The sequence below is a fragment of the Magallana gigas genome, chromosome 1 (genome assembly GCF_963853765.1).
Source record: "Magallana gigas chromosome 1, xbMagGiga1.1, whole genome shotgun sequence".
Taxonomy (NCBI): domain Eukaryota; kingdom Metazoa; phylum Mollusca; class Bivalvia; order Ostreida; family Ostreidae; genus Magallana; species Magallana gigas.
The window spans coordinates 46,805,139-46,827,999 of record NC_088853.1 but is presented as its reverse complement, the minus strand read 5'-3'; the positions used below and the strand labels follow the sequence as shown (position 1 = coordinate 46,827,999).

Here is a 22,861-nt window from a genome sequence, read left to right as displayed (position 1 = left end):
ACACCCTGTACTACCGGTAGTTACATGTAACATATATTAAATAAAACCGATGTTCAGTCATTTGGCCCTTATGCTAGTATATCTACTGAGCTACCATTGACTCTATAGTTGAATCTACTTCATTAATTGTGGTTTCATCTATATTTGTCGGTACATGAGTGTAACCGATCCCAATCGGTACACGTGTACTCAAGGATTCCGGTACTGGCAGTAAATACGATATAGGAGTCAAACGGTATCGCACACCCATTCAATTGAAAAACAAACCCTTCAGGACCAAACCTAGGAGGTAAGGTTTATTACCAAATACATGCAAATATAAAGATTAAATCAACTTCACAAAAATCAAAATTAATCAAAACAAAAAATCAAAGTTCAGTGACCATCTGTCATGTTGTAAATTTTGAATTTACCGGGTGGCAGTAAATACAAAATTTACAGTCACATCTAATACTCATCAATCTTAAAAATACATAACGCATATAAAAAAGAATGCATTCTTTGGTTTTGTAATTGATTAAATTGTGAATGTATTCTTTGGTTTTGTAATTGATTAAATTCAAGTCCTTACTGAAACAAAGCAACTTAAGAAACAAATAGGAATTTTACATTATTATGCTGACTGAACAATAGAGTAGTACATGTAAAAAAACACACCACAGATTCGAGATTTAAAGCAATATGAGCTGCAATTTTCATGCTGAAATGTTATTTTCTTCTAAAATCACAAAAGTACCATGGTTCTTAAATTTCTGCTAGCCTTATTTTTGTGGAATAAGCTGTTTAGAAGCCTAAATTGAAGCAAAATTGAATTATTGTCGTCCTGTACAAAAAGTGATCTGCTATATATTCCTTAGAAGAGAAATCTTTCTTCTGACAAAAATTAATGATTTTTCCAAATCTTATTTATCATAAAAGTTTAAATTACATGTAACCTTATCATACTAGCAGGTTTATGCAGCAAAATACAATTCTAAAAAATACAGCTCATATTGCTTTAAATGTTGCCACTGGGTATAGATGCCAATATGGATCAGAAGGATTAAAACATCAAATCAACAATACGATTAAAATGAAATCACAATGTAATTATTTTTAAACATAAAAAATGATAACAATAATAACAAAAACAATATATAATTATTATGATGAAAAAAAAAAATGTATAATACATTAAAAACAACGCTACAAACCTACCCTGCCGGTTCCAACATCATGTAACAATAGAGTAAAATAGGAGACGGATAACTCTCTGTATCTATTTAGTAAAAACTGACTTTACCCTCAGTAAAAGTGAGTCAGAAATTTGTTTAAAAATTAAATTACAAATCACTATGTGTTAATTTCTTCTACATCAGTAACTGTATTACATATACTAAAGTTATCTCTAAAAAACATTCCGTTTAATATCATTAGGAGCCGATACATATATTTTATTACCAGGAACATTATTATTAAGATTCAACTCATCGCTTGGATGTGTGACATAATGGGATATGATGGAACAAAATCTTTTAAGTCACCTGTAAACATACCAGTAAAGCTAACACAATTTTCGCACCATATGTAATTGTAAAAAAAAAAATTATATAAATTATATATTATTTTCTATATGAGACGACAAAAAATAAGCCATATTTTTGTATAATCTATAATCTGTACAAAAACAATGAAGAGGGAGAGAGGAGAGAGAGATTTAAAAAATCATATATTTAATAATTTAATATAAGGTGGTATGGAACACTTGTCGAAATTGATGTGGATGAAAGTACATTATAATCAATTAAAATACTTTCAACGTTTTGGGATTTTTTAAAAATTTTACAATATTTTTCCAGTCCCCACGGGAACAAAGATGTTTTCTAAAAAGTTCTGGAAAGGTAAAAAATTCAAAAAAATCCCCAGCGGGTTCAAACTCATGACTTACAGTTTACAGTTTCCTAAGTAACGATCTAACCCATTGCACTACGTTGTTAGGTAACATCAGGAAATAAATAAATTACATTATACTTGATTTTATTGTTTATATCGATAGGTGTCCCATACCACCTTATATATCATTGCACATTTAAGAGGGAGCGTCCTTTGAAAAAAAAAAATATGCAGCATTAATTTTCCCGCGGCACTTTATAATTGTTAATACTCTGATAAAACGACAATTCTTTTTCGTGTTCTATAATACACCGACCTAGTGAAGGTAATATATATACAGTCCTTGATGCATAGAGACGCACGGACGCACGGACTTAGGTATTAGCGTAGACGCTATCTGACGCCAGGAACTGGTGCACGGCGTCATAACACAGCTCGTACTCCTCCTGTAACAAAATATTAACGACAATTAACACTAGCACGACAAACAATCAACACAACTTTGTCAAAAGCTTCACTAAAAAACAAAGGGAAAGATAGAGATCAGCGGTAAAGAGACAAAATGCTTATCTCGGTATATTCTCTTAAAAGCAGGTAGAAGAGCCATTTGAGTATTTAAACAAGAGGCCCATAGGCCACATCGCTTACCTGACCAACAAAAGACATGATAAAATCAGCTTAATCGAGTCAGAATACAAAATATCTGCACAATGTAGTATAGTACATGTAGATCATCTATAAATAAAAATCCATCCCCCCCTGGATATTCTTATGTTCATAACAAATTCTCTTTTCTAAGAGGACAATTTTATAGTCATTCCACATGTTGAGTATTGCAGTTCTCAAAAAGATCCCAAACAATTGTTTATATATAGGATATAGATCTATATCAAACTCTGAACCTTTTTGATGACTAAGAATTGTCCAGGGGCCAAAGTCTTCACAATTTTAAAGAATCAGCAATATGTCTTAATTCTTGCATATAAGTAAAACTGAATAATCAAAATGTCTTTACTTTGTAAAATTGGATCCCAAATATGGCCCACCCTATTCCCCAAGATTTTGATTTTAAAGTATTTGAATCTATATATTCCTGTGTAAAATTTGAATCTACATGTATATATTCCTGTGTAAAATTCCCCTCCCCCATCCTACCCCCGGGGACCATAATTTGAGCAAACTCAAATATCTTAACTGAGGATGCTTCCACACAAGTTTCAGCTTTTCTGGCCAATTGGTTTCTGAGAAGAAGGTTATTAATGATTTTATTCTATCTATTCCTATGTAAAACTTTAACCCCATTGTGGCACCACCCTACTCCTGGGAGTCATGGTTTGAACAAACTAAAAATCTACCTTACCTAACGATTATGAGCCCATCCTATGATATCGCGGTAGTTTAATTATTTTGTCGAAAAATCTATCAATTTTGGTTGTCTATTAAAAATGCCCCTCTGAAGCATTGTAGATATCAAAATTGGAAAAATAATTTTTTGACCAAAATCGGGACCATTTAAAAGACAACCTAACTCAAGAATACAAGTCAGATCAGTATCTGGGTACACGTGCACTCACCACGGTTGAGATCATTTCCGGTCGGCGGACCTGCAGCTGTCGTACGATTGTAAACATATCCACCTCGGCGTCCTGTTGTATCTGTTGTACGGCGTTATACACGGCACAGAACACACCGCAACCCACGGCACCGTCCCTACAACAACCAAACAGTAAGAATACAACAACTATAACATGCATGCGAACACAAACAACATTTACATCGGTAGCATTGACAGGCCGCCATACTTAGACAGGACAGCCACACGCCCATCTGGATGAGACCTGCGGTCCAGACAGAATTGCTTGATGAAATTGATCAGTATAGATTTGTCCGTGGGCACGGTATGTGAAGAGCTCCAACTCATACACTCCAATATCTCAACACCCAGGATGTCATCCTACAGATACAGGAATATCACCATTGAATTATAGATCATCATCACTCTAACGTGTATGAGAGAGAGAGAGAGAGAGAGAGAGAGAGAGAGAGAGAGAGAGAGAGAGAGGTATTTTCCTCTAGCACACCTCCTTTCCCTTGATTTTGAGATTTGTTTTTCTGATATCTGGAGACTGCTCTGTCTGCGCATGCTTGGTGATTTCATAGGGATCCAGTTTAATGGTTTTAATATTATCATTCACCCAGTCTTTAAGCTAAAATAAGAAGGAACGTTTAGTTACGTATTAACTGCTTGATCCAATGATTCAGCATGCCTCTTTAAAATACACCATGCAGTATACAAATCATGTATAATGTTGACAAATGTATTTTGTAAAACATAAAGACATTTGATGAATGAAAGCAATAATTTTAGATTCTTTAAATAGTTGCACAGTACTTGCATTAACAGGCGCAAATATAAGCAAATACAGCATCGATAAACAAAAACTGTGATGCTAAAAAATTCATTGCTATAATGGCGCCAATGAATTGACTGCCACATGTTTCATCTAATTAGCAAAAAATCTAATAAATCAAACTACAGCGGTGAAATTGTGCGGATACAACATCCATAACTAGATTGTTGAGTGTATGAACTACCTCCTTTACTTCTGACATAGGGTTCAAAGAAACTAAAAACGAGCAGTCTTCATCAATCAGCAGCCGCACAAGATCAATGGCGGCTCCCGCCACAGGAAACTGCGCAGATATAAGCTCTTCCGCTTGGGTGAATGACTGAAAAATATAAGATTACACTGAACTAAACTCAATTCCACCCATCAAAGTTCTAAAACAATTATTGTAAATATATTGTTTCATCGAATACAGAATAACATAAGAATAGATAACTTTAAAAAATAGAAAGCATTTCATTAAAATTATAACAAAGTGATGCATTGATACTGTTCTTAATAATTCAAATGCAATTGCAGATAATTTATTAATGCGTAAAGCATTCACAATTTTGTTTAAGAAATAATTCATGATATATAGAAGAACAATTATGATTGCGCTGTATAAATTCATCACCAGGGCACTGCTTGTATAAAGGCTTACAAATTGTAAATAACATATAGACGTATTGTGCCGTGAAATACAGACTGTACCCACCAAACAGACAGATTGTACTCAATATACTGTATATACAGACTGTACCCACCAGTCAGACTGTACTCAATATACTGTATATACAGACTGTACCCACCAGACAGACTGTACTCAATATACTGTATATACAGACTGTACCCACCAGACAGACTGTACCAAAATAGACTGTACCTTACAGACAAACAGACTGTATATACAAACTGTACCTACATAACTGTGTACATATTGTACCAAAAATACTGTATACACAGACTGTCCCCAACAGAGTAACAGACTGTACCCAACAAACAAACAGATTGTTCCCAATAGATTTTATATACAAACAGTACCCAACAGTTATATATTGTGTTTAATAGGCATGCAATTTGTGTCCAGTATATATACAGAATCCAAAAATAGTCATACATATTTCCAATTTACATACGTGTTTTGTTCAATAGAATTACATACTCCAAATATACATATTGAATCTGGATAGACATTATACATATATTACTGAGACGACTTAGCCTTGTACTCACCGACACGTTGATGGCGTTGTAGTAGGTGTCTCTGCCGGCTATGTGAGATGTCAGATACACCAGGTACTTCTCCACTGGATATGTACGAACAAAACAGTCATGTATTATTCACAGAAGAGATTTAACTATACGTGCAACTGTTTTTACTATGGAAAAAGGCCTCAAATACATGAAAGACAATACTGATGAATTAAGATTGACTTTGCTTACTTACTTTGGGAAATATGCATACAAATAAGATGTTAATGTCGAGAACTTTATCTTGATACAGTCTAATTAACAGTAATGGTCAGAATGCTCTGTTTAAAAGTTATGCCAAACATTGTTTTAATTTACATCAACTAAACTAGAGAAGGTCTTTATATATACTACTTTTGTTTAGAACCTTTTGTGTAGCATAATTATATTTTGATATACAGGTAAAATTGCAACATATGTTTAACATATGTTACTCAAAACATATGTTGAACATATGTTGCAATTTTACCTGTGTATTCTTTATTTTAAAATTAAACTACACAAAACTACATGCTACATACACCCCACCCACTGGGCACCATTACCTGGCAGTACAGACTTTGAGGCGTTCAGTTTCTGGTGTTTCTTGCCAGACTTGTAATCTTTGGCCTCGTATTTTGGTTTCAAACTGGTGAGTTCCTGTTCAAAGAAAAGTAATGCATTATTCATATTTATCACATGTTTATCCCAATATACGGTGGATATCACTCATGGGATAAATTTTTGATATTCCACTGTGTGTTCTTACGCCACGTGACGTCATAGTTAATCATTACGTAGGTTTAGACGGTTGATTGACGTAGAATGAAAAAGTAAATAATTAATTCAGTTGAGGGGTGTTGAGATATAAATTTGAAACATTTAATGTTGTTTCAGTTATTTGTCATGAATTCATAAAAAATGTTCGAAAATGAATGTCTGTTTGTTAAACTTCAAGGAACTTTTTTTCCATGCGTAACGTTGTTGACGTGTTGTAAATAATGTGTTGTGCGGCTCACAATCACAATTTTTACAGAAAAAGTTGGGATTAAAAAAATACTTGGTAAAACATGTGATAAAAAGAATCTCTCATGATTTGCGATGGCATATGATTTTTATCCAACTCGTTGTGTGTTTTCTATCCCCTCGCCAAGGCTCGGGGATAGAAAACACACAACTCGTTGGATAAAAATCATATACCATCGCAAATCATGAGAGATCCTATATATATTTACATCATTCAGTGTCTTTGTCTGTGATAACACTACGTATCGGTTTTGTACTATATAACCCATAATATAAATGACGCCAAATTGAGGCGCCGGCGGGATTTGCTTACTTATATTTAAAGATTTAATCGTAAGATGGTCTAAAATTATATAAATATAAGTAATAAGGAATCATTCGTTGAATATTATGAGGTGATAATTTCGGCCCGGGCGTGATCAAATCTATCATAAAGCCCTTCTGGCTTAATTGAATTTGATCACGCCCCGACCGAAATTATCACCTCATAATACTCACAGAATGATTCCTTATGTAAAACGATATTTTTATGTCCCATTCTTCCGTATATCCAGACTTTCACTGGGCAGCAAATCTAATACAGAAAGTAAAAGTGTCAACTAATTTTTTTGTCTCATAATACTGATTAATGTGACACTGTGTTCAGTTTGACAGGAAGTGACGATATAATTGTGATAGTCTACTGACTTACGTTAAACTCGTCTGATAGTTGCTTCTTTGATTCTGCTTTATTCAAGTTCGCAAACTCCGACAGAAAATCATCCTTTCTGACAAATTGTCCAGATCTTCTAAAGAATTCGTACAGGGCATGGTACAGGAAGACGTACTGGTCCTATACACAGAAACACTCACATACAGAACATGTAATACACATATACATGTACAATGTAAGCATTAATCATCTCTAATCTGAACTAAGAAGTCATTTCGTTTTAAAGCAATGCGAATATAATTGTGTTTATTTCCTTCTCATTACCGTTCCATCACTCTATAATATCCCCTTCTATATAAAACTCAATTATGATAGTGTTCTTGCTCTTGTCCACCGTCTCTCGTAATAACACAATAAATAACACAGAGCTCGGGCTCCCCCAGACTTACGACGTTCTGTATCATTGTCATCCTGTCCTTTCGCATGGCCTTGACATACTCAATGATATTGACTTTTCCCTTGACCTTGCCGTATCTGGACAAAACGTCTAGAGCGATAAATGTGCCGGTTCTGCCTATCCCTGCACTGAAACAAAATGATTTTTTCATATATTTCCTTCAAAATCTAAGTACTTCGGAAACACCATCCGAACCTTATCTAAATATCTATTGTGGCACTTGTACAATACCTGCAATGCACGAGGATGGGATGATGAGACGGTTTGATTTTGTGTCGGAACTGTCTCAGGAAGTCGACCAAGTTCAGGGGGTCCGGGGTTCCATGGTCCGGCCAGTGGGTGTAGTGAAACTGTACAACCGTCCTTGACCCGGTGACCTTGATATTGTGATATTAATGACTTCTGTTTATACAAACATACTAGTATTCACAATTGTACCATAAATAAGATGCGTACTGTTACTAAATGCTTTTAAGTACCTTTTTTTTCCGTACCGCCATTTTTCTAACGACGAAGTAGGCATACACTTTCTCTTCTAGCAAAGTTAAAGAGAAAGGATCGACGTCCATCTCCTTGCCAGCCTCTGGCCAGTATTGATGACATTTTACCTAGAATGTCATTAAAATGACAGTGTACAGAAAACATTACACATCTGATATTCTTCCTTGCAATTACGGATCCTGATAAAATTCTTAAAACAATAGCATGCTATGATAGCCTTTAGGCATAACAAATAAACACGTAAAATAAATCGATTCTGTCTTGTATAAAATAACCTTTGGGTACAGAAATTCATATTACTATATCTGTCAAAGATATATAAATAGTGCCTGTTTTGGAGGGTAACAGTCGAAATTGACACCCCGAGAAAACTATTGTCAACCAACGCGAAGCGGAGGTTGACAATGGTTTTCGAGGGGTGTCGATTTCGACTGTTATCCTCCCAAACAGGCACTATTTATTTTATCATACTGAATGTCATAATTTTAAAGAAAACTTAACAGCTTTTCTATAGGAATGACTTGAATTTTTACGGCGAACCGTACGCGCATCATTTGTGCGCATGTAGCAATTCGTTATGTTACTCGTTGCCAAGTGTGTTGCTAACGCTGAGGGTAATAAAACGGATTATCAACTGCGTCTAAACCAATCAGATTTCAGTATTTACCATGGCAAAAGTATAATAAAACATACTGTACATGTATCAATCGATGAAAAAAAATCTATTTTGCATTTAGGTGTTAAAGTAAAGTGTTTAAACACGTTCTGACCTTTGGACCCTCTATGAGGTTGGTCAACATGACGATGTAATTGACGTGTTCCTGCCAAATCATCCTCCAATGGTCGACGACTGTGTTAACCCGCGGTCCTACAATGTCAGTGTGAAGTGTTTAAAACCTAAGAGAGAGAGAGAGAGAGAGAGAGAGAGAGAGAGAGAGAGAGAGAGAGAGAGAGAGAGAGAGAGAGGGAGTGAGAGAGAGAGAGAGAGAGAGTTACTTACCTTGGCTAGCAATAAATTCGCGTTTTCCTTCCATGTTCTATAATAGATAATTAAACTTCATCAGTCAAAAGAAACAAACAAACTTAGTAACAAGTAATTATATTGTAAGTATATCTTACAATACCTCGATATAGTTAGCGTTGATGTAATCAGAGTTAAACTCTTTGGACGACTCCAACACAACTCGGGAATGGTCATCTGTAACCAACATATCAAACCGTTATATAATTTTCATGATAAATATTTTTATTAAACATTATATTTAAATTTTATGTCAAATATTACGTTCACATGAGCTTTTGGCAAAAATTATTCTCTCGATATCTTATGTTTGCTTAGTGTTTTACTTAAGGACGTTGTTTACTCAGGGTTTGAGTTCTCAAATCCGGATTGTTAAACAGTTCAATGTCACGAGTAAAATTTGTTCTAAACACAAAAAAGTATTTATAAAATGAATTATTATTGAAATAACATTCGATTTTTTTACTTAGTTATGGAATTAGGCTCAAAAAAGTTTGACATTTAGCAAATCAGAAAAAAATTCGGACAAGATTTTCAGATTTTGTTCAACTAAAATTTGTTGCTTGTACTTTAATATTTAAAGTTAAGATTTTATTAGTTAGTCAACATAATTTTGCATATTTTCTGTTGGTTTTATCTGACATTTTTGATTAGGTAATAGTATGGCACATACATGTTCTACAAAAATATTGAAAAATGCTTAAAAATGATAAAAGACACAATACTATAACTCAAAATTTTGATCATTGACCTCATAAAAATTTTATGCCAGCAAAGAAAGGCCAATATACTTAGTTTAATACTATAATTTTTTTAGCATTATCATTATTCAGCTCAGTTTTTTGTTACACTGAATAAAAAATGGGTAAGGATTTGAAAACTGATATAGGAAATTCAGACTTCGAATATCTATAAAAATTGCGAATGTAAACTTAATACTTTATGTCTATTTATATCACTACAATTCATAAACAGTATTTCATTTGTTAGGAGTTTAGCAATTTGTTTTATTTTCACAATTAAGAAAATCTAAATTATAGTATAAAAGTTTTAGGGATTTTTCTTAAATTTTCCAAAAATATTCAATGGCGATTAATTCAAAAAGTAGTTCATTGATCTAGCTTTTTGAAAGTGAAGAATAACACTACTATGCAAGATCTACAACACATAATAGTTGGTTTTTCATTATCATCAGTGGAAATTTTTTTTTAATTCTGAGTAAACGTCATCCTTATATATAAGGTTCAAAAGTAAATATACCTATGCCTATTGCTAAGGGTCAAACTTCGCATAAACGCTATGTAAGAAATAAACTGTACATGTGTCTTTTACTAATTAACAATTTTTAATTGCCAATGAGTCCCTAACCATTAGAAACATAGCATGATAGAGGGTTCAGCCCCCCCTCCCCCCACTTTTTCTCGCAGGAAAGATTATTGTACCTAAATTTACCTTGAAAGATTGAGAAGTTGGATTCAGAAGCATACCCCCCCCCCCCCCCCCCCCCACGGATTAGGAATTTCAAGATTTTGGAGGAAAAAAATTTGGATAAGTAAGTTTTTTTTTCAATTGGAAGTACCACCACCACGGATTAGGATTTCCATGATTTTGGGACTTACTTTTTTCTCAATATTTCTGAGGATTAGTCTAGCCCCCCCCCCCCCCCACTTTCAATTTGCTTCCGACGCCAGTGTGACTAATTATAGTCATGGACTCATTGGCAATTAAAAATTTTTAATTATTAAAAGACACATGTATTACACAGGTTCATCAGCCTAAATAAAAAGAAAGAACTTTCTTACATGGGAACGTTGTTTTGAATCTATTTTTGGGTATATTTCCTGCGCTTTTAGCGACTTCGCATGGGAATCTTTCTCCGTATGGAAGAGACTGTAAATATATCATATTAACATATCATATTAACATATCAAACTACATACAAACATAAGGCATACACATTTATAAAAACAAGCATTAAATTTGATATAAATATGAAATGGTTAGCTTTTTTATGAAATCATTTTTTATTATTTATTTCTGTAATACTAAGTAACTATAAGCAGAACATTAAAAGAAATGAAAGGGATGAAGGAAAACAAAGGAATTGAAACAAAACCACCACTTAACTAAGAAACAAATAGAATGTCTGTGTTTAAATGATGATACCCTAGGTGAATGATTAGTCAGTTTATACACATATGACGAACAATATGGAAGTTTTACTCGCTTTACTTAAGGTTTCTCGAGTTGTAAACTTTTAAAAAGTCTTGTCTGTGTGGGTGGAAGAAATGAATTAACCTTGAATTCCTTCTGAAATCCCTCATTCTCCTTGGCCTGTTTGGTTGTGATGATGTTGAGGAGGTCTGACACAGGGATGTCTTTCGCCACAGAGAGGTTGTTGTAGTATACACACTCCTCGGGTTTCTCTATCTGAGGTTCTTCATCCGGGTCCTCAATAGCTACAGTGATGCCGCCTAGGTTTGTGTATCCTTTATTCTCATCTGAAAAGTAAAAAAAAAATGTGCGATAAAAGCGATTAAAGAACTGTATACATTTTGTTTGTATTTTAAATTTCAACTTTTACAGATGTATCATTAATAGTAACACAAATATCAATCAAATAAATATTGAATCTTAAACAATTTGAAAAAATATAGCATCAGTGTTCTACGACATAAGTTTCCTTTAAAGGGGCATGGTCACGATTTTGGTCAAATTTTTTTTTTTGATTTTAAGGTTTACAATGTTTCAGTTAGGCATTTTTAATAGACAACCAAAATTTGAGTGTCATTTGTTGAGTTATAAGCGAGTTACAGAGCTTACAGTTTCTCGCTATATAAACAAAGCTTTTGTTTACATTTTGGATGTTGAAGTGAAAATTCAAGCTGTAGACCTAAAGTGAATGTTTTAAACGTTAAAAACAATTTATTTATGGTTTAAATGAATAAGAAGATGACAAATTAGCTTGAATAAGATTTTTTACTGGTGTATTGAACCTATGTAGGACACGAGCCTTGTTTATATGACAAATAATTGTGAGCCCTGTATCTCGCTTATAACTCTATGACTGACTCTCAAATTTCATTCGATCATTAGAAATGCATTCCTAAAGCATTGTTAAAAAAACCCAGAAAATTGGAATTTGACCAAAATCATGACCATGCCCTCTAAAACGGATTAAAAACATGTTATATACAATGAAATAATTGCCCGAAAAATTAATATTAATAGATTGTTGACGCGTGACGTGTTAAACAACCGATGGTTTTAATAAAAGTTTATGCTGGTATAAAAAAAATTGTATTTCATCAAGTGATGGTACCTAAATCAGTGGCTGACTTGTGAAACAGGGCAGAAGAGGCGTATTTCGACTCTTTGCTTTTTCTTGTTCTGTAATGACAGTCCGTAAATTCAACAAAAACAGCATGACAAAAGACCGATACATGTTGCTCTACATATATTATACTTTAAAATCCTTTATAAACGTTTATTTTAACAATGCATGCATGCATGAATCATTATTTCACAGAGTATTATCTAAACAGTTCTATCAACTGTGACCTTACCTTATAAGCACAACTACAGCGATGATGACAACAATCACAATAATCAGAAAGGCTCCCACCCCCGCTCCTACTTCCGTCACAGGAAACTCAGTTTGAGATGCAGACCGCTTCTTGACCTCTAGTACCGTACATAAAATGGTTTTTCATTTTTATTTATTCAGAAAAATGAACGATGATGAGATCTCTTGTTCAGAGTCATAATATTTCAGTTCAACTAAAGCTAATTTTAGTTGCACTACCCTAATTAAAAGCGCTGCAGGAGTAACGAATTTGGGCTTTAAAAAAATATTGACAGTTTTGCCAAATAGAACTGCAAAATAAACGGATTACCATGATGTCGTACGTGCTAGTTTAGGGCATATCGTTAAAAATACATGTAGTTGGTGACATGAAAATTATTGAATATTTTATATTGAACAAAATTTAATATCATGATTTAGTAAAATTAGAATTATCACAAATTGTCATTTTCTTGTCGAAAGGGTCAAAGTCTTGTCATTTTTAAAAGTAAAACAACGACACTAGAGGTTTTGATACACATAACCACTTAAAATCAATATATTCCAGGTATTAAACATATTTAAGTTTACAAATCGATGTTGTTTAAAATATACAATTTTTAAACAGTTTTTAAAATAAGAATCAGATTTGTTGATATTTCTATTTTCTGTATACTATCCGTCCTAATATATGTTTAAAACACACCCAGTTCATTCATTTTCTTAAGAAGCATTTCTTAATCTTTAAGAAGTACTACTGATGTCCTCAGACCTTTTCTTTAAAAAAAAAACAGCAAAAGATGTGTGATGTTTTTTTCTTCCTAATTTTGTTAAAAGCTTACATATGATACCAAAATAATTAAAATTTATCTAATGGGTGAAAAAAAAAGAAATCATATATTTACCACTACATGTTTCTCCTTGCCAATTAGGTGAACACGAGCAGCTTCCGTTATTTCGATCGCAATCAAAAGCACACCCATCACTACAATTCTTGTCACAATTTATTCCAAAATTCTTAACAACACATCTGTTGCAAGTGCCATTGTCTTTGAAACATCGATCAGCACATCTTTGACATTCCATGTTGCAGAATACCCCAAACCATCCGACCGGACAGTCACCAATACATTCCCCTGTGTTTTTATCACATTGCGCTTGACATCTGATACATTCGTTTGTACACATATCTCCATACATTCCATTATTACAAGCTTTACATATACCATTGTATCTCAAACATCCATTTTTACAGCTTTGATTACATGTTCTGTCGCAGGCATTCCCGTATTTACCTTCAGGACAGTCACCCAAGCACATCCCTGAACTTCTGTTACATGCTGCCGGGCATGTAGTGCAAATACTGTTACACATGTAACCGTAGAATCCAGTCATACATCCATTGGTACAGTATCCAGTGACATTGTTACAGATATTTTCGAGGCAATTATCACTGCATCTCTGGGAACAATCGGTACCATAATGTGTATCTTTACATCCTTGTAAGAATAACATATCAACAAAACTTTAAATTATATCAACTTAATAACTAAACAATCATTGTGAAAACGTATACATAAAAAACATGTACTTCTCATCCAGCCTCTTTTAAGGATCGATGAAATTGGGATGATATTTGATAATGCTAATTAGGGAAATCGTTTTTCTATTTATGAAAACGTTTAACATTGTAATACAATCTGCAAATGAAATATAACACTAGTCAGTAGTTCGGGAAAAGAGATGTTGGATCTGAAAATGAAATACTTCAACATGAACACATTATTTTGTATTCTTTTGTATTCCTTGAGTTAAGGTAGTCCATCCATAACTATCATATTTCATATGAAATAGATTGCAAGTTTGATCACTAAATTCTTATTGTGATTTTAAGGAGTTAATTAAATAATAATGTTTCATCTTTGAAATCTTAAAAAAAATAATTTTAATAAATTTATCATATGTTGAAGTTAACATTGAAGTCTATGGGGAAAATGCATTTTTAAATATATTTCTTTAGTACAAATAATTTTGTCACATTTCTCTTAGTAAAAAGTTGCAAAAGATTCTCCGCATTTGAATATCCCAAAATAATTCATAGTTTACCATACATATTTTTAAAAAATGATTTTTTTAATTTTCCTAAAGGCAGACAACTCTTTAAAAAAGTTTTAAGTGCACAAAGTTCATTTAATTGACTATAGCTATATCCAAGTTTGGTCTATGGCAGCCTCATAATAGCTTTTAAATATGTATACGATGTGGTATAGATCAATCAAAATTGTTAAGTTCACCTTAGTTATGGATGGACTACCTTAAAGTCCGCTGTCTTTAAATAAGTTCTGCCAGCAGGTCACAAGCCAAACCTGCTCGCGGTGGCCCTGGAAATCACCTCTAATGCGGAGAAAATTGTTGTGGAATCATGAATGAAAATGAAAAGTGTTCTTGTAGAGTTTTTTTTTTTTTACCATCAACAGCAATGTGATATAATTGGAAAATCAAAGGCCGGAACGGCCACAAAGGCGTCGAGCTGACATTTTCTTTTATATAGATTGATAAAATGTTATCAATAATTTGAATTTTTGTACTAATAGTCGTATATCAGATAATACATTTTAGAATAAAAAAGTAAATGAATTATGTTTTGCGTTCTTTAAAAACAAAAATCAGTATATTTCCATATAAAATAGGTTGTGATGCGTTTATAATACAATAACTCATCATGGTTACAAAAATCAAAGAAATTTCAAAGTAAAAAAATAATTATACTTTCTTTCTGCTTTAAACAGTCTTTGAACAATTTTCAAGGTGAATACATTGATTACAGTGTGTCTCTAATTATAATATTAAAACATACTTTTATTTATTTCAATTCCCGTTTGAAACAAGATTACCTATGGTATGGTTGTTTACAAACAAATCCACAACACGTGCTATTTAAATGCTCGACCAAACCGACTGCATTATCGTGTTTATTTATTGCAACAAAATCACTAGATACGTTTATCGCTTACATTCATTTTCGAGGCCGTGCCCGACAACAAATAAATTTACATATCAATTTTTTTCTATCGGGCACGGTCTCCAATTAAAATGTAAGCGATAAACTAAATTAATATTTAGTGAATGTTTACACCTTATTGTATTCATCCGCCATTCTTGATTAAGCAAATTTGTACATATGCAAAGAGTTATCAATAACCAGGTAGGCAAAGTTGGATTTTTTTGTACACCATGTAGTTGAATAAATGGAATAAAAATCTTGTAATACGTTTAATACTTTAAGGAACTTATTTTTTGTGCGCATTTAAAAGGCGGTGCAGAGCATGAATTTTTGGACGATTGCCAATCCAGACGATCGCTAAAAGGCTGCCGAGCATTAGCTCGACGCCTTAAAAAACACTATTCGCCTATCGAAAATTCATCATTTAGCCTCGCACACCCCAAATATGAGAGACAAAAATGAAAATGATAATATCATGATAATAGGAAAATGGACACGATCATATAATAAATTTGATAGTGACGAAAGATGCCGATGTTAAAAGTAATCACCACCTGGCAAAGCAATCATCAAACTAAAATGCCTAGTGCAGAGTAAAACTGGATAATGCCTAGAACATAAAAAAAATAATTGGCTCCAGAAGAGATGCCAATAAAAAAGAAATACAGCTTAATCTCTGAGACTTAAAGAGACACAAAATGACTATAATGAAAAACAGAATGAAGTGAATGATGCTCTACATAAGAATTGGACAGCACACACCAATCCCATAGCAACAAACAAGAGGCCCAGGGGCCACATCGCTCACCTGAGCAACAATTGCCTTAATTCTGATCAAATTAGCATTACAGTATCAAAATATCTTGACAACTAAGTACAGTAGATATTGCTAAAAAAAAAATTGAATTCTGCCAATTTTTATCCACCTCTTTTTTGGTAAATACAAAGCCTCTTTTGTTGTTGTACCTGTAAGAAGATTTTTCTCTATTCCTATGTACCCCCCGCCCACCCCCCCACCCCCCACCCCCCATTTCGTCGCCCCACTTTTCTCTAGGGAATCATGGTTTCATCAAACTTAAATCTGCATAACCTGTGCTTTCACACTAAGTACTGAGTTTTGGATCGAAAACTTTCCCAGAATATTTTTAAAGATTTTCTTTATAAATTCCTCTGTAAAAATTCAAACCTCCATCAGGGCCCTGCCCTACCACTAGGGACTGTGATTTTGCAAACTTAAATTTACACTACCCGAGGATGCCTCTACACAAGTTTAAGCTTTTCTGGCCAAATAGTCTTTAAAAAGAAGATTTTTAAAGATTTAATCTATATATCTATGTAAAAATTCATCTGCCATTGTGGCCTTACCCTACCCCATGACTATCATTTAAACAAACTTGAATCTATACGATCTGGGGATGCTTCCACTCAAATTTGGGCTTTCCTGGCCTAATAGTTTTGAGAAGAAAATTTTTAAAGATTTTCTCTATAAATAAAAATGTTTCCCCCATTGTGGCCCCGCCCTACCCCCAGGGACCATGATTTGAACAAACTTGAATCTGAGGATGGTTACACGTCAATTTGAGCTTTTTTGGCCAAATAGTTTTTGAGAAGAAGATTTTCAAAGATTTTCTCTATAAATAGAAAGTTATCCCTCAATTGTGGACCCACCCTACCCCCGGGGACCATGATTTAAACAAATTTGAATCTAGACTATCTGAAGATGCTCCCATTTTAATTTGAGCTTTCTTGGTCTGATAGTGTTTGAGAAGAAGATTTTTAAAGATTTTCTCTAAACATTCCTATGTAAAACTTGATCCCCCTCTTGTGGCCCCTCCCAACCCCCGGGGACCATGCTTTGAACAAACTTTAATCTACACTACCTGAGAATGCCTCCACACAAGTTTAAGCTTTTCAGGCCGAATAGTTTTTGAGATTTTTGAAAAATACCAACAAATTTTCAATAATTCTCAATTATCTCCCCTTTAAAGATGGTGTGGCCCTTCATTTGAACAAACTTGAATCCCCTTCACCTAGTGGTGCTTTGTGCCAAATTTGGTTGAAATCTGCCCAGCGGTTCTTGAGAAGAAGATGAAAATGTGAAAAGTTTACAACAACGACGACGACAACGACAGACAACGGAGAAATTGTGATCAGAAAAGCTCAGGTGAGCTAAAAACAGAAGTTGCAGCCAGCAAGGAAACTTTTACAAAACAAGAGATGTTTGGAAAACACTTATTATGCCCCCATCTTTTTGAAACATCTGTTAAATAATTGAATAGAAACTACAAATAATTGAAACATCTGCAAAGAAAATGAACGGAAACTGCAATTAATTGGAATTATTAATGTCCAGGGCCATAACTCTGTATAAAATTTTTCGATCGAACCCAATATCGAACTTGGCCTAGATATTATCATGATTAACCTGTATACCAAATTTTATTTCAATAAGTTCATCCTCTGTGAAGAAGATGAGCGGAAACTGTTGGTGGGCCGACCGACCGACATACCGACAGACAGACATGTACAGCAGCAAAGCAATATGTCCTCCCTTCTTTCATCCCCTCTCCCATTGTAGACCCAACCTAACACCGGGGATCATAATGAACAAATTTTAATCAACACTAACTAAGTATTTTTCCACGTTTCACATATTCTGGCCAAATAGTGTCTAAGGAAAGGATTTTTAACGATTTTTCTTCATCTTCTTTTCCAGAAAATCAGCTTTCCATTGTTGCCTGACTCAACCCCCGGGGATCATGGTTTTAGCAAACTAAAATCAACACTTCATGAGGATGCCTCCGCAAAAGTTACAGCTTTTTTTACTAAATGGTTTTCAGAAGATCCAACGCTACCTAAGGATACTTCCACAGAAGTTTCACATATTCTGACCAAATTGTTTCTGAGAAGTTTTTTAAGATGGCTTAATGATTGTGGCCATTTTAAGACAACTTTTAATATAAATCTCTTTAAAAGAAGAGCTTTATAAAAATATATTAAAAACATTCAAACTTTAAAGCTTAAAAATTTTGATTTTTCTTGACTAAATTACATTCTATTGTTAAAAATAACACGTGTAAATATTTTTAAACAAATCTGATGTATAATTTGTTGACAATCTAGACTTCTGAAGTATATAGATTTTTAAAAATTGTTTATTAAAAAGACAATTACTATTTGTATCATATGCTATGTTTCTGTGATTGCATGTATTTTGAAACGTTCGAGGCTAAATCAAAGCTACCTCTACACACCTGCAAGAACAACGGACAATGTTTGACTTAAGAAACTATAAAACAATTATCTGTATACACAGCTACACGGTATACGTGTAACTTGCTAGCTTGCTTCGACAAATCCTAAAATTGTACAGTTTTGTTTCTTCAGTGTGATCGTAAACACGTACATAAGAATTTTTTCTTCAGTGTAAATTTATTAAATGAACAGCATTCTATTATCTTTGGATTTAAAGATCTTTAAATGACAAAATCGATGAGAGTATACCTTTTTTTCTTTCTGAAACCTATTCAACAGTATGATAAACTAGCTTATATACCCTTTTTACGGTAACAGTGCAAGTTACCTCTAACAATACTGACGAAGTTTGAAAAGCAAGAAATAATTGATCGCTCTTACTTCAAACTACGTAAGCAGTAGAACGGCCTACTTACTGTCACAATGATCCCCTGTCCAGCTACTTTTACACGTACAGGTTCCGCTGTATTGATCACATGTCCCCCCTGTACATCCAGAACTACAGGTTCTATCACAATCATCTCCATACCTTCCTGATGCGCATCCCATACATTTACCATTGCTTTTGTCACAGCCTCTCTCAGAACAATACATTGGACAATCATCTGTACAAATGTTTCCCCAGGAACCTGGGTAACAGCTGACACAATGTCCTGTAGTTTCCGGACAGATCGAGTCTTTACAACTTTGAGTGCACGAATTATCACAGGTAGATCCCCAATATCTATCTACACAGCCGTTGGTGCAGTTCCCGTTGGGATCGCAGATATTGTTTTTGCAATTTGGACTGCAACCTAAATATTTTAAAAGTTAACAACATATTATGAATTATACTTTAGTTTCTATAAAATGATTTTCTTTTCACCAAGACAAATAGCAACCCAATAATACATGTAGATGTAAAGCCCCGCTGTGAATGCTATAGATAAGGCCTTAAAAAGTTGTGTGTTTAGGGTAACCCAACCTAACCTACAAAAATGCCCCAATCCTACCATTTTTAGATGTCTGTTATTATCTGATTGTGAGTTTTATATTATTTCTATTTAAAATTCCGTTTTTAAATATGAATATGACAGAAACAAACATTCTTAGGATTCATGCAGAAAAAATATGATAAAAAAAATCCCTACATATCTAACCTAATTTTTTCATCAGTGTTACCCTAAACACACAATTTTTTTTATAGGCCTAATCAACATACTAAAAGCCGGACACTTATTTGCTTACTAGTTTACTTGAAAGATACACAGTTTCAACTATTCTAATTTAGAGATTAATACTGAGATAAAAAAAAAATATTCATGTTAGTCAGAGTGTAAAGATAAAAATTTGAATAAGAATATTTAACAACAGTTATTATAATAATGAATTTGGGTTAAAAATTGAGCACTCGAATTTCGGTTTGGGTTGTTTGTTTAACCTTGCACAACAATATCACTTTACATCTATAAGTTAAAACTTTGTTAATAAATACAGAATGTTTTATAAATTTGATTTTGAGCGAGGGAGGGAGAAAGAAAGTTTTATGGTCACATCCAATGATATTTGAGAAAAACGCAAAAGTGCATCGTAGACCTTTAATGCATTAGTGGATGAGTAGATGAATTTCAGCCATTACCTAGACAACATTGAGATAATGACCATCTCCCAGGTCCCCGCTTAAATGATTGACAATAGGATGATAAGAATTTTGGAGGATTTTGCTTTGACCTTGAGTCGTATAATTTAGTAATTTTCCAGCTGGCATAGAACTTATAATTCAATCTCATTATCCTTTACATACAGGCATTTTTATTCAATCTGAGCAAGGTTAAGCTAATGGGAAATAAGCTGAGGTCTAAATCTGATTATAAATAGATCCGCTATGAGCTTCATTGACTTACTTCAAGGTTACGGCAAACCATTAACTAAAACTGTAACTAACACCACTGTGAATGTGTTCGGAATGTTTTCTTTATCGTTGCTAAGTATGTAATAAATCCAGAGGTGCTCGAATGAAAGTTCACGAGATTTCACCGAGATTTGTTCAGTTCCTGTGAAATTTCGAGCGGAAGTATAAGTGTTCGGATAATATTATCAAAATACGTAAGTACTGGTCGATTTTCATATCATATTCTACTTTGATTTATGTTAAAACATCAACATCTTTTAAAATGTATGTCTTATTTCATTAGCTAGCGGTTTTTTAAATTAAACGATGATTCTCGAAACAGAGTTACCGTTCGTGTTCAACCACGTGTAGAGTGGTTGATAATATAAACATTGGGTTGCTTAATAAATTCATAGCCATGTTTGATGCTTGTGGTGTGCAGTGCCATGTTTTCAAAAAAAATAATGGGTGAAAGTTTTGCATAAAAACTTAGTATATCGAGCTATTTTCAAGGAACATTCTGCATAAAATAGTACAGTCTGTTTCACTATTAGTGTTATTACTAGGTCAGGCGCGGATCGAAAATTAATTCTTAGGGGGGATGTCTACTACGCATGTAAATTGTCGCAACAGCAGAAAAAACTATTTTTGTATTGTCACATTTATTTCTAGGACACATTTTACCCACCAATTAATGAAGATAAAGTTTAAAATCAATAAACCTCTAGAATTTATATTTGACTACAAGTACTTAGATTGTCTAAAATAGACTATAAACACGAGGCACGATTGTTACTGCGAAACTGAAAGGGTCGAATAAAACCACGTGATTTAAAATCTAAATGACAATAACATTCGCAGGGGTGACTAAACAATAGTTATAATACCTTCTGGTTTGAATCAGGCCAAAAAAACTTTTAAATTTTATTACCACCTCGGGGCATTATATAAATAGTGCCGACGCGAAGGTTGGCAATGGTTTTCTCGGGGTGTCAATTTCAACTGTTACCCTTCCAAACAGGCACTATTTATTGTCTTAATTTTAAAGAGAACTTAGTTGCTTTTATGTAGAAATGACGTGAATACTTCGTCGAACCGTACGCGCATAATTTACGCGCATGTAACAATTCGTTGTGTTACCCGTTGGCAAGTCTGTTGCTAACGCTGAGCCGGGTAATAGAACGGATTATTTACAGTGTCTTAACCAATCAGATTTCAGTATTTAACATAAAAGTATAACAATATTAAATGGTAACTATAAAAAGCCTACGTGTACAATATTGTATGATAATCAAATTATATGTACATTTACATGCTGCATTGTATGATACAATATTTATCAATGAACCTTTATAAAAAAAGAATATTGTATCATATGAAATATCTATAAAACGATATAATGCTGTATAACATCATGATACAATGATTTAATCATATGATATGACATTGCACTGATAATTTATCATATAAAATTATATTGTATCATATGATTTGTTTTTGTATCATACCATATAATACAATATTGTTATATTATATTAATGTTATATGATGTTATATTATATGATACAGAATCATGTCATATTATTTGATAAATTATAGAATAATTTTATACATAATAATTTTATATCAAAATTTACAAAATATGATATGATATGATAATGTATCGCATCATATACGACCCTTGAGTCTCGGCCTATGGAATATATCTATTTATTACACACCCCTTTCTGGACATTTTCGGTTGTAATTTTACACCTCGTTCCGTTAACCATCAGCTATTAGAGGTTTAGCAAACCAACGTGTGTGCGTACGTGTACGTGTAGAACGGAAAATATGTGCATTTCGTCATCAGTTTGTGTAATGACGAATTTCTACACGTATGTGCCCGAATGAACATACGGGAATTGCAAAGTTCCCGTAAGGTCGAACTTGTAGCCTCTGTTTCCCTGTTGTCAATTTTAATAAATATGTTAACTTTTCTTAAGCCTGAATATTCAATGCGAATGCTGATATCTACC

The 22,861-nt window shown here is 33.5% G+C and overlaps 1 protein-coding gene across 2 annotated transcripts in view; it reads right to left on the bottom strand.

The window, feature by feature from the left end:
- Window positions 1–22,861, bottom strand: part of LOC105339402 (receptor-type tyrosine-protein phosphatase alpha) — a 102,067-nt gene that overhangs the window by 51,730 nt on the left and 27,476 nt on the right. The window contains exons 4-23 of one of the 2 annotated variants that reach the window (XM_066068665.1): window positions 19,390–19,767; window positions 13,620–14,213; window positions 12,716–12,833; window positions 12,472–12,539; window positions 11,448–11,650; window positions 10,952–11,039; window positions 9,253–9,326; window positions 9,129–9,165; window positions 8,899–8,996; window positions 8,107–8,235; window positions 7,859–8,004; window positions 7,620–7,755; window positions 7,210–7,350; window positions 6,059–6,152; window positions 5,496–5,569; window positions 4,468–4,602; window positions 3,954–4,079; window positions 3,675–3,826; window positions 3,447–3,582; window positions 283–2,318 (exon numbers count right to left, since the gene is read on the bottom strand). In XM_066068665.1, coding sequence (XP_065924737.1) covers window positions 2,247–2,318; window positions 3,447–3,582; window positions 3,675–3,826; window positions 3,954–4,079; window positions 4,468–4,602; window positions 5,496–5,569; window positions 6,059–6,152; window positions 7,210–7,350; window positions 7,620–7,755; window positions 7,859–8,004; window positions 8,107–8,235; window positions 8,899–8,996; window positions 9,129–9,165; window positions 9,253–9,326; window positions 10,952–11,039; window positions 11,448–11,650; window positions 12,472–12,539; window positions 12,716–12,833; window positions 13,620–14,213; window positions 19,390–19,767 — 2,999 coding nt within the window. In that variant the 3' untranslated portion in view covers window positions 283–2,246. Of the gene's footprint in view, window positions 1–282; window positions 2,319–3,446; window positions 3,583–3,674; window positions 3,827–3,953; window positions 4,080–4,467; window positions 4,603–5,495; window positions 5,570–6,058; window positions 6,153–7,209; window positions 7,351–7,619; window positions 7,756–7,858; window positions 8,005–8,106; window positions 8,236–8,898; window positions 8,997–9,128; window positions 9,166–9,252; window positions 9,327–10,951; window positions 11,040–11,447; window positions 11,651–12,471; window positions 12,540–12,715; window positions 12,834–13,619; window positions 14,214–19,389; window positions 19,768–22,861 lie in introns of those variants that run through there. The other variant, XM_066068662.1, reaches the window with a different exon arrangement.